At 42.9% G+C, this 12,342-nt stretch overlaps 1 protein-coding gene across 1 annotated transcript; it reads left to right on the top strand.

Annotated features, from left to right (window-relative positions):
• The first annotated feature begins 639 nt into the window (after positions 1-639).
• On the top strand, positions 640-11,602 carry st3gal8 (ST3 beta-galactoside alpha-2,3-sialyltransferase 8). Its single transcript, XM_008295827.1, has 8 exons — positions 640-1,206; positions 2,640-2,781; positions 2,865-3,003; positions 5,577-5,770; positions 5,884-6,063; positions 7,106-7,151; positions 7,947-8,066; positions 9,179-11,602. The coding sequence occupies exons 1-8, from the start codon at positions 1,056-1,058 to the stop codon at positions 9,344-9,346; spliced, it is 1,140 nt and encodes a 379-aa protein (XP_008294049.1). The 5' UTR covers positions 640-1,055; the 3' UTR covers positions 9,347-11,602.
• The last annotated feature ends 740 nt before the right edge of the window (positions 11,603-12,342 follow it).

Raw genomic sequence — 12,342 nt, 5'->3', positions numbered from 1 at the left:
TGTGCATGTAGAAAAAGTTTTCCATGTTGTAGTTTATTAATACTGCTGTGGTATTTGTATTGTTGTCTTTATTACGGACAGTTCGCTCGTCGTCAGCCGTTGGTTTTATTAAAAAGTTAAAACCTTTAAAAATCAGCTGCCAGCCCTGTTAGACGATACACTGCAGATTTATCTTGACAAACTTCAAGGTGGCGTCCCAGGTGTTGCGGGAGCGCTGGAAGCAGAGCGTCCCTGCACAAGGAGACTGCTGTAATGTGGATAGATGTGGTTTTTCCTTTTTGTACTCACAGTCTTGGAACTTTTCGATCAATCCTCATGTGTAGCTTTTAGAAAAACACAGTTAAAAGATGAGACCAAACGGTTCTGTGGCTGCACCTTTATAAAGCAGAAACTGTACCTGATTTAAATTTGCTGAAAAAAATAATACGTGTGTGTTGTTTGGAAAATTAGGGTTTGATAAAATGTTTATTTAAATTGTTGATGATGGTGTGTTTGCTAGATTATAATTTAATGTGCATGACTGATCTGTCTCTTACTGCAGAATTACACAGTCATGTAAATGACTGTGGAGTAAAAAATGCAAAACTCCTACATCTGAGAACATGACTTGATAAAAAAAAATAATTATGTGAATTAGATGATGTTTGTAATGTTGATCTTTTGTAAATAGAAAACTCATTTGTCCAACAGTATGGTGCCAAAACTCTGCAGATACTGTTTGTTTTTGCACAAATATGATTCTCTAATGAGTTGTAATGATAAGGATTATTCATCGGCAGCAAACAGAAACACATTTACCCTATAATCAGTGTACTTTTAATAATTCTGATGTCCTTTCGTCTGTCTGACCACAGATCTGCCTCCACCGACCACAAAGCACCAGCGGACTCTGCCTTCATGGAGATAAAGCTGAGTGCAGAGTCGACCGAGCAGAGGACGGCGTCCAGATGACGGCAGATGACGTGGTCCAGCTATGCTGACATAACAGCGGCTGATTGGTCAACGACACGTCCCTCCCTCCTCCCTGCCGCCGCCCTCTCGCCGTCCGTCCAGACATGTTGTTGAGAAGGAAGCTGTGCGTTGCCTTGGTGATCGCCACCATCCTCTTCCTCATGCTCGCCAGTCAGAGCATCCAGAGGAGACACTTCCTCCCGCTGTCGTTAGCCCCGCCCAACAGCCATGCCACACCCACCGGCGGGGGCACAGGTGAGGAAAAACACACCTTCAAACATACATTTAAACATGATGCTCAACAGGCCTGACACTGTCTCATAATAAAGAAGATGTGGAAATCGCTTTAGTTTGTGGGGAAATCAAAGTGAAAACAATGTTACTGATTAAACGTTCTCTGTGACACACACCAATAGATTAGTCATTTTTCTAATCTATGTTCTATTAGCTGCAGTACCAGCGGCGTAAGACAAGTTAAATGTATGTAGGTTCCCTTGGCAACAGCTGGTTATCCTGCCGAAACAGCACGGCCTCATTCAGTGGTGTTACAAACGTACAGCTCAACAGGTTTACAGAGAAGACCTTAGGTGAGAATCGGTGCCACTCCAAGAATCATCAGGAGAAAAAAAATGAAAAGGAGACGTTTCTTACAGCCGATTTAAATCCTAAACTGTGAACAGAACCTCCTTCAGCGCAGGTTAGCTGTGCAGCATCAGTTACCATGGTGATCCAGCTGTGCAACATTAGTTACCATGGTGATGTAGCTGTGTAGCTTTAGTTACCATGGTGATCTAGCTGTGGAGCGTTTGTCACCATGGTGATCCGGCTGTCCAGCATCAGTTACCATGGTGATCTCGCTGTGCAGCGTCAGTTACCATGGTGATCCAGCTGTGCAGCGTCTGTCACCATGATGATCCAGCTGTGCAGCATCAGTTACCATGGTGATCTAGCTGTGCAGCATTAGTTACCATGGTAATCTAGCTGTACAGCATTAGTTACCATGGTAATCCAGCTGTGCAGCATCAGTTACCATGGTGATCTGGCTGTGAGGCGTCTGTTACCATGGTGATCTAGCTGTGCAGCATTAGTTACCATGGTAATCTAGCTGTACAGCATTAGTTACCATGGTAATCTAGTTGTGCAGCATCAGTTACTATGGTGATCTAGCGGTACAGCATCAGTTACCATGGTGATCCAGCTGTGCAGCATCAGTTACCATGGTTATCTAGCTGTGCAGCATCAGTTACCATGGTGATCTAGCAGGTTCTTGACACTGAAAACTCTGGCTTTAGGCTCAACATACGTGCTAACACATAAATCTTGTTCAGTCGTACAGCCCTCAGGAATCGTGTTTTTGAACTCGATGCAGTACTATCAGCAGTTCAGTGCAGTAGGTGTAGCTTTACTGTTAGCAGTAGTAGGTGTAATACTTGCAGTAGGATTAGCAATAGCCGCAGCACCAGCAGCAGCAGTGCTTCGATCACAGAGATGCTAATAGTGTTATCACAGCGCTGCTAGTCAGTGTTAGCAGCTGTTGCGTTGTGATGGTGATGCTAACAGTGTTAGCAGCAACAGAAGTAGAGCTAGCGTTAGCCGTAGTCATGTTGTGACTGTATATCAGAGCAGCTGGCAGTTAGCAGAGCTCCCATGATGCATCGCTCTCTGACTCTCAGTCTTGTTCTTTGCAGTGGTCAAAGCCACAGCGCCTCCTGCTGTCCGGACCAATAAGCTGACCCCTCCTCCCATCGCCATTAAGCCTGAGGTCAAGGAGGAGGGAGATAAGGAGGATAAAGAGGAGGAGCCCATAGAGAACTCCCAGTACGACCAGAGGTAACGCACTAAAGGTCATGTACTCTGTATCCCATGATCCCCTGCTCTGCTCCTGTCTGACTCCCGTGTGTCGCCCTCTCTAGGCCGTGCAGTTGTCCCGACTCGTGTGTTTCGGATCTGGACAGGTCGGTCTGGTTCAGCAAGAGATACGACTCCAAGCAGCAGCCCATCCTCCAGGAGGCCAACAACAACTTTGACCAGGCTGCACTCACATGGTGGCTGGTGAGGAACTAGACGAGATGTTTCCATTAACGCTGCTCTTCTCAATAGAAGTGATTTAGAAAAATACATGTCGGCACCATAATTTATCGGTTGGAGGCTAAATGAAAATATTAACAGAGCCTGGTGGCCTCTTATTTTAAAGTTCTTCTTGCTAAATATGAATAAATCTTTGCACCACTGGATGAGTCTAAGATTTACAGGTTGTTGGTGTTAAACAGTTTAAAGCAGTTTGGCTTTTTTGATCTGTTGTTGTTGTTGTTGGGAGTTTATTTGCTCCCGTCACATTTTTCCTCACCGTGGGCTCATTTTGAAGATAAAACAAGGCGACATAGAAGTTAATTATTGTTGAGGGAAAGTCTTTTCTTTGCGATATAAAGTCCTGCACCTCTATGGAAGCAGCACAGCCATGAAGAAGGAGAGAGAACTGACAGGAATCTGAAATTTCAAGGCTTCACAGGTGTATTTTTGTATTTATATTTTTAATTATTTTTACACTTGTCTCCTCTCTGCTCTGCGTAAACACAGCCTGCTGATTTTTTCCCACATGACTGTTGGTTTTTATGGAATTTGGTTCCTGCAAATAGTTTATTTTTGGCAAATTTTGAAACAAGATGTGGAGAATTTTTTTAAAATTTTGATTACGTTTTACAATTTTAAGCTGAAATTTGGTTGAATTTTTCCAACAGAAGGATGAGTAGTTCATGAGAAAGTTGAAAATATGATGATTCCTTGTATTTTTTACATTTTTTTTTTTACAATGTCTGGCTCTGATAAATGGTGCAACTTTGGCAGTTCTTTCAAATGACATGCCTTTTAAATCCAGTGGTGGGTTCAAAGGGTTAATCACTGTAAACTAAATTGCAAATCTGTTAGAATTTTTTAAATCTGTTTATCTGCACAAACCAGTGAAGCAGAGAGAGATTTTATCAGTAGTTTCACTGCAGGTGTCCAAAAACAACTCCATTACTGTTGAACAAAGTATTAAACATGTCTGTCCTGTTAGGACTCATCATGCTGTTGCACAATCAGAGAGGAAACTGCAGATAACCACAAGATTAACTCTGGTTAAACACTTTTATCAGCCACAGAAAGATGTTTTCAAGGCTCCTTTTGCTTTCTTCAGTAGCTGCCTGCAGTTTAAGAGCGATTAGGTCACCTGACAGGAAGTTGCTGCAGGCTGCACTGCACTGATGTGTCAACACTAATAATCCGTAAATCAGCTGAATCACTGGGAAAAGTTTTGTTGGGTTTTTTTTGCAAAGGAAGAACGGAGGATAACGTGTAAAAGTTTGCATGATGTTTTAGTAAACGCGTTGTTTGGGAGAGCTGAAGTGTCTCGTCGTGTCCTTGTGGGTGCTGTCAGCAGTCTGCAGCAGGAGACGGATGTCTGAGTCTTTTTCCTGCATTTATAGATTAAGTCCTGCTGCAGAAACCATTAGTAGATTAAAAGGAGGAGGAGGAGGAGGAGGAGGAGGGGCAGTAATGCTGCTAACATCATCAGTCTGCTCCACAGTGTGCAGTATTTACTCTGTTTGTGTGGAATTAACTGCACGCTGGAGCTACGCTGCAACAGCATGAAGGCTTTCATTGTTCAGTTGTCAGCCAGTGATTTTCTCAATTAATCATTCACAGATTTGCTCAAATTGTCCATCACGCTCTCCCACATTTCTCCTTTTGTCACAGCACAGCCCAGAAATATCCACTTTACTGTCACTGAAGGCCAAGATTAGCACGAATTAATCACCTCTGACAGGCTGGAGGGTTCAGTTTTAGTCAAAATGTGTTCAAACCTGAAAAACAACCTGCAAACAACAGCAGCGTAACACAAAACAGGAGCAAATGCTTTTGTTTTAGCTTCATAGAGCTACTTTAACTTGAAGCAGTTTGTGTTCTTTTTTGCTCCTGCAGCATCATTTTTCTTCACTGTGGCTCTTTTTTTTTTACTGTAATACAAAATCCTGCACCTCAATGGAAACAGAACCAGCATGAAGGAGGAGAGAGAACTCAGAGAAGTCTTCTGTGCAGCGTGACGCAGTTAGAATGACAGAATCAGAAAAGAAAACGCTGGACTTTACTACTAAATAATAATAACTTGAAGCAACAGATGTTTATGTTTTTAATTAATTTCCACACTACACAACTCGGCTGCTCTACATACGATCGGTATTTTCATTTACTAGTTTTTTCTGAGTAGTTTCCGTACTTGTCTCTTCTGTGCAGTTCAGCCAAAAACTTCCTGAATTTTTTTTTTTTTTACAGAATCTAATTAGTGTAAACGGTTAATTTGTTGTGATTTTTTTAATGAGTCATGTAGAGTTTAAAGTGTTTTTTATGAATTAACATGATTTTACGCTTTGACTTTTTAAATTTTTCTGATGAAACCGAAAGTCACACAGTTCAAGTGACCGTTACGAAGCATAAAATCCTTTTTTTATTCAGTTTTTGCACGTTATTGTCGTCATAAATGTTTAGATTTTTATTTTTTAAACAGTTGACGTGTTCTTTAGACCAGCCACAGGTTTTAATATTCACAGGATTAGGAGATATCTCTAATCTGCTCCTCCTCTCCTCAGGCTCTTCAGCGGTCCGGCAACGACCAGACTTTAGAGAAAGTGATGTCGGAGCTGTTCCGGGTCATTTCCCCGCCCACTGGGGACTTCAAGCCCCTCCCCTCAAAATGCCGCAGTTGCGCGGTGGTCGGCAACTCCGGCAACCTGCGGGATTCGGGAAACGGCGACCTGATCGACTCTCACGGCTCCGTGATCCGGTTGGTTTCTCCAAACACTCACAGCATTCGAGGGTTCAGCTTCGTGTAGTTCAGGTGAACTCAGGAGGAGCTGCTTCTCTAATCCTCCTCCTCCTCGTCTTCCTCCTCTCCAGGATGAACAAGGCGGTGACCCGAGGATTCGAGAAGGACGTGGGGAATCGGACGACGTACCACTTCCTGTACCCGGAGAGCGCGGTGGACGTGGCTCCCGGCGTCAGCCTCGTCCTGCTGCCGTTCAAACTGCGAGACCTGGAGTGGCTGACGAGCGCGTTGTCCACCGGCCACATCAAAACGTACGACACAAACATTCAGATGCACCCAAAACCTGCCAGATACACGGGGACACCGAAAAGTACGACAGAAAAAATGTATACAAGACAGGACGAATTGTGCTAAAGACAATTATAACTGCACATGATGCATCTTAACTGAAACTAGATCAACAAAGCTGATATATTTACTACATTCTGTATATATATAAAGCTTTACTGTAAAATAAACTTTCTGGGGAAATTCAGACATTACAGCAGCTCAAAAGACATAAACAGAAGAGGAAGCATGATGAGTAACATACAAATAAAGCAACATAATGAGGACAAAGAATCGAATAAATCATAAGGCCTTTTTACGGTATGTGCACTGTTCACTGTGATGGATAACTGTGGTGTGTAGAATTACACTTTAAAACGTATGAAGAGTAAATAAAAATGATTGCACAGCATGAATGTAATCAATAATGTTGCACAGGATGATGTGCATGTACAGTAAATAATATATAATGTATAAGGGATATACTGTATGTAGAGATATGTAAACAAGCTGATAGATAACTGAGAACTGGTGCAGATTATGTAACAATAATTAGTCAAAAATATAACAGCAGATGCTTAAAGGATAAATCAGTGAGTCTAATGTGTGATAATGTATAATATAATCCATCCATTTATTTTAACAGATTATTATTTCTTTTACATCCACATTAAATCAACACTCAGTTAAGTTAATCAGAAATTGTTTTGATAATCAAATGAGTGTTCAGTAAATTCTGCAGCTTCTTAAATGTGAATATGTTCTGGTTTCTTTCTCCTGTGTGGCAGTAAACTGAATATGTCTGGATAATAAAACAACACATTTGTTATCTTAAGCTTTGGGAAACACTGACGGACGTTTTCTGATATTTTAAAAACCAAACAACTCATAGATTAATCCAGACAATAGTTATTTATAATAAGGGATCTAATCATTAGTTGCAGCCTGAATAAGCAGAAGTATGACTGTATGTTACACGCTGTATGTTCTCCTGTACAACCACTAAGTCAGACTTTGTGTTTTCAGGACCTACATGAGGGTTAAAGATCGAGTGCAGGCCGATAAAGACAAGGTAAATACGCACTTCTACACGTTCTGTCCGCGCCACAGTGTCTGTTGTTATTGCCGCCTCACCAGTATTTTTGTTTTGAGGAAGTTTCAACTTCTGCTCTCGAGTTTCCGGCTATTTTAGATCTGTTCAGTTGTGGTTTAACCCTCTGACCGACAGTTTCTGGGTGTTTTTTGTGCCCCTGTTGCATTTTTTCCTCACTATGGGCTCATTTTTCACTGCAACATAAAGCTCTGCACCTCTATGGAAACAGAACAACCACGAAGGAGGAGAGAGGATTCAGAAACGTCCTCGTCTCCTTCTGTGTAAACACATCCTGCAGTTCAGCCCAGAAGTCCCTGAATGTTTCCCACGTAACTGTTGGCCACAGCTGAGCCACTAATGGCTTCACGGTTGTGTCAAGGAATGCAGAGTTTTTAGCTTTTTATAGAATCTGTTTAAAGCAAACAAGTTTATTTTTTGGGAAACTATTTAAGTACAACATGTAGAATAAAGTGATTTAAGTGAAACATCAGTTTTAAGTTTAGATTTGGTTACGTTTCCTGTCAGAAAGTTCAAAATCCAACGATTCTTCCTGTTTTCTTTTGGGTTTCTTGCTCCTATAAATGGTGAAATTGTGGGTTTCAGAGGGTGAAAACAAGAAGTGACTCCACGTCTCTGAAAGTCCGTATTAGTAGCATAGATTTTATTTTTTTAAAATTTTTTTAGGCTCCGAAACTAGTTTTTATATGTTGTTTGAATATGATACCATGGTAACGCAGCACCTGTGTCTGTGTGTGTGTGTGTGTGTTTGTGCAGGTTCTGGTGGTGAACCCGGAGTTCTTTAAGTACGTTCACGACCGCTGGACCGAGCATCACGGTCGCTACCCGTCCACCGGCATGCTGGCCATCATCTTCGCTCTGCACACCTGTGACAAGGTGAGGGGGAAAGGGGGCGGAGTCTGTGGCTTCGTCCACATTAAGCCTAAAGCTGAGGGCGACCTGCTGGTGCATTCAGGGACACACTTACCACACTCATGTTTTCTGTCTATATCCATGTGTCGTTATTTGATTGTCGGTGTCCTTGAATGAACCACGAGGTAGAAACTCTGTTGGAGCTGCTCAATAAATCGTTTCAACGTCATGTTTTGTGACGACAAATTAACACTTTTTCTGCTGCTTGGTGCAAAAACAAAACCCTCAGTTCTCATATTACAACTTACTATGATTCAAGGCTTCTTGCAGTTTATTTGACCTTTATTTAAAGACACTTGCAGCTCCAACATGAGCAGGAACACAAGAGAAACTCTGAAAGATTTAGCTGCAAAAAAAAACTAATTAGGCCTGTAGGGCTGCACAGTTAATGGAGGATTAATCATGATTTTCGCTTCTGATTGTTAAATGAACATCGTCGACTGTGATGTTGAAAGTTCTTCGATCGTAGAAAACAGTCCATGTAGATAAGCTCACCTGGTTTAAGGTAAATCTGACATTAGAAGTCCTTATTTTAAAACAAAATGTGGTCTAAAATGACTCTGAATTAGTCCAAAATGTCTCAGAACTTGTCCAAAAAGACTTTTAAATTGTCCAAAATATCTTTAAACGTGTCCATAGTAATGAGAAATTCTGCAAAATTAAGTTACTCTGACTTTAGAACTCCCTATTTGACTGTCTGAGCTGCTGCAGTAACTGATGGAGACTAGCAGCTTCTACCAATGACCGTGAGGCGTTTAGGGAACATCTGGAAACTGTAGAGTCTGTTGTTTTTATCCTCCAGGAGATTCAGCTGAAGATTATTCTGAGTTTGACAACATAAACTGGCAGCAGGACTCTGTTGAATTAAATGTCCGACTGAAAGACATTCTATCATCTGTAAATCAATAACTTCTGATCAATAAGCCTGATTATTGCTGTGTGCATCTGGTGCAGCTCAGGTCAGTTTAATGTAAATATTTCAGCTCCATAAAGGAAAATGTCGACATGAAGCAGGTTTTCTGTCTGCAGGTGTTGCTAGTTTAGCTCAGTTAGCATCACGTTGTGTCTGTGTCCAGGTGTCGGTGTTCGGCTACGGTGCCGACCAGCTGGGGAACTGGCATCACTACTGGGAGCAGAACCGCCACGCCGGTGCCTTCAGGAAAACCGGCGTCCACAGCGCCGACTTTGAGACGCAGGTAATCCACCAACTCGCCAAGGAAGGCAAGATCAGCCTACACCTGTGACAAAACCACTGACCTGCTGACGGACTGCAGACGATCCATCTGCTGCCTGATGGACTGACCTACAGACCAGCCGACCGGGACGTCCGAGTCCGGCTGCCGTCTGACACTTAACCAAATCTGAGCCAGTTCTGGACCCTTGTTCTTGGGGATTTGGAGCGCAATCAGACCCCTGTGCTTCTACATCAATCACTATGTCTGTCTTAAGGCAGACATGTAGATATGCTGGATGGAGGATGCTGTTTAGATACCAGGATGACCTGTGGAGGCAGCTGTGGAGCTGAACATACCGTCTGGGATTTCCTCCCTCTGCGTGTTTCAGTTGCTCAACATGAATCAAAGTGTTTTTTGGGACCTCGACCGACCGTCCTGCCGTCTGCGACTGCTGGGATCGACCACAACTAACTTTGCTCTGAGCGGGAAACAACCACAGACTTTTTATATCTTTTGTTTTTATCGGATTTTATAGACATTTTACAGGGATAACCTCTTTATTTTTAATAAAAAGCACTTTGTCCTGAAGAAGAAGTGGTGGGAAGATGCCATATTGTTGCTTCGCTGTCCGACCACATCAGAAGACTTCTTGTATTTTATATCGTTTATAATCCATCCATTTATCCGTCCTGATCGAGATGATCCTGACAGACTGGAATCAGAACTTTTTTTCTGCTCGTCTATTTTTGGAAGCCAACGGCGCTTCCTGTCGACCATATATGGAGAGTGGGAGGAGTCTGTGTCTGGTTCTCAAGTGTTTCCATGATGATTCAACAGTCTGCGCTTGGGATGGGTTAATCGATAATTAGTATTCACTACCTAGGCGATTAAAACGAATTAACCAGTAACGCGGCACCAGATGGAGGCTCTTACGGTTTAAGATGGACGACTGCAGCGTTTCGTTTGTTGTGTTTAGGACTGCAAAATTGTCTTGACTGATAATCTGCAGGGTTATGAAGCGATAACTTGTTAACTGATAACACAAGTTGAGTGCAGTAGACATTGTTCATAAGCCTGTACTGCAAAATAACTATGAGCCAAGACAGCAGCTCAGTTACGTGTTACTGAGCTGGTCTTAAATATCTGGGCTATGAAGCGTCAGAAGTCTTTGTCGTGGTGCCCATTGCTAGCTAAACTACCACAATGCTTTCTGAACTTTTTGCAGTCTGAGTGACCACTTCCTCTGGTTGCTAAAGCATTAAACAGCAACAGGCTCCACCTGCTGTAGCAACCAGGTACTACAACTAATCCACAGCACATTCCCTGAAATATCTTTTATCAGTTAAATTATTAACAGTGAATAATCCTCAACACCTCTAGGAGCGACATAAGGAGATTGGGAAGCAGTGAGCGTTGTGGAGGTTTAGCCGGGGGTTGGGCCACCATGACCAAGACTCCTGTGATGGTTGATGACATCCAACCAGAGTCTAGTAGGGCGGCTTTGGTTTATGGCTGGTGTAACCCAGGATTCATGGAATAACGGCTGCTGTACGTCATTCACATTCATAATTGATCGATTATTGATTAATAATTGTCAACTATCGACTAAGGAAACTTAAAATAGGAACAATTTATTTTACAGGAATCTTGATTTAGTAGGACGTGTGTTTTTTCTAATCAGTTTTCTAGCTGTAGCAGTCGGTAACATTCACAGCGAGCAGTAAAAAGTCAAACTGTGACTCGGTCAGTGGAGCTGCAGACTGTTGAACTTCATGGACAGATGCGACGCCTTCTTCCGAACCACAAACATGAAGGAGACCACGCACGACTTCAACTCAAGATTTATTTTGTAACAAAAACTTAACAAAGTCATACAATCAGTAACATCACCAGTGTGCGCAGTGAACGGACGAGTGGAAGATGCAGTGCAATCGTACTCACAGTCCAACCAAAAAATAACCATTGGAACGGAGAGAGACTGGAAAGTCCAGCAGGTGGCAGCTGGGAGACGACACACCTGTACTGTGAATGTACAAAAAACTGTTGCTGATTGTCAATCACAGTCGTCTGAATGTTAGTGGCTTCGTTTATTCTGAGAGGAGTTTCAGGGCGTTTTCACACCGACTCTGTTTGTACAGTCAGACAGTTGCAGGACTGCTGCATGAAGTGTGTCTTGGCGGCGTGCAGCATGTGTGAGCGGTACCTTCACTGAGTCAGGATGTCGTAGGACGTTGTTATACCAACATCAGGACTGGAGTTAAACATGTTGTTGTGACCACTGACAGCTGGACGTGATCCAACCTTCATATGGAGGATCGTCATGGTGACCAGAGGAGGGTCTACGGCTACAACCAAGAGAACAAACAGCACTGTTCACAGTTTCCTTCAACATTCACCTGGTTGTTGCCGTGAATTCATCCCTCAGAGTCGGACTGTCAACGCAGAGTTCTCCTGTAGCGTCCTGAGGAGTCTGAGGGAGAACATGTGGAGAAAACCACCTTAATTGTGGTGTGATGACATATTGGTGGTCCGTTGCGTCACAGCTCATGATCACAGATGGGTTTTTTTTTACCACAACACCACAACCGTCGCTCTCCACCCGCCCTACTCTCCAGATTTGTCTCTCTGTGGTTACTTCTTCTTCCCCAAAATGAAATTCAAGTTGAACTGTCGCCATTTGGACACAGTTTAGGAGAATCAGCTCATCGCAAATGGTGTTTCATGAACTTACGTACGGGGACTTCCAGGGAGCTTTACAGGTGTTGGAGGAGCACTGGGAGCAGAGTATCGGTGCACAAGGAGGCTGCTTCAACAGGGATGGAGGTTAAATTTACATCAGGCTGTTTTTCCTTCATATAGCCAGAGGCCGCTTTCTGATCACACCTTGTTTGTTTGCTTTTATCTATGTATTTATGCATACGAGCTGCGATCAGAAAGTTCCAAGACTGTGCCAGTAAAAAGCAAAAACTTTACCCGATTTGAATTCAGCCGCCATCCCCATCGAAGTTTCTCCTTGTGCCTTGAAACTCTGCTCCCAGTGCTCCTGCAACACCAGTACCGCCTCC

The sequence above is a fragment of the Stegastes partitus genome, unplaced genomic scaffold (assembly GCF_000690725.1).
Source record: "Stegastes partitus isolate 25-593 unplaced genomic scaffold, Stegastes_partitus-1.0.2 Scaffold1079, whole genome shotgun sequence".
Classification (NCBI taxonomy): Eukaryota; Metazoa; Chordata; class Actinopteri; family Pomacentridae; genus Stegastes; species Stegastes partitus.
This window is presented reverse-complemented; position numbering and strand designations above follow the sequence as displayed.

Coding starts and splice junctions, on each gene's coding strand:
- st3gal8 (XM_008295827.1), top strand. CDS start 1,056: ATGTTGTTGAGAAGGAAGCTGTGCGTTGCCTTGGTGATCGCCACCATC. Junction 1,207..2,639: donor ACCCACCGGCGGGGGCACAG/GTGAGGAAAAAC, acceptor TGTTCTTTGCAG/TGGTCAAAGCCACAGCGCCT. Junction 6,064..7,105: donor TCCACCGGCCACATCAAAAC/GTACGACACAAA, acceptor TTGTGTTTTCAG/GACCTACATGAGGGTTAAAG.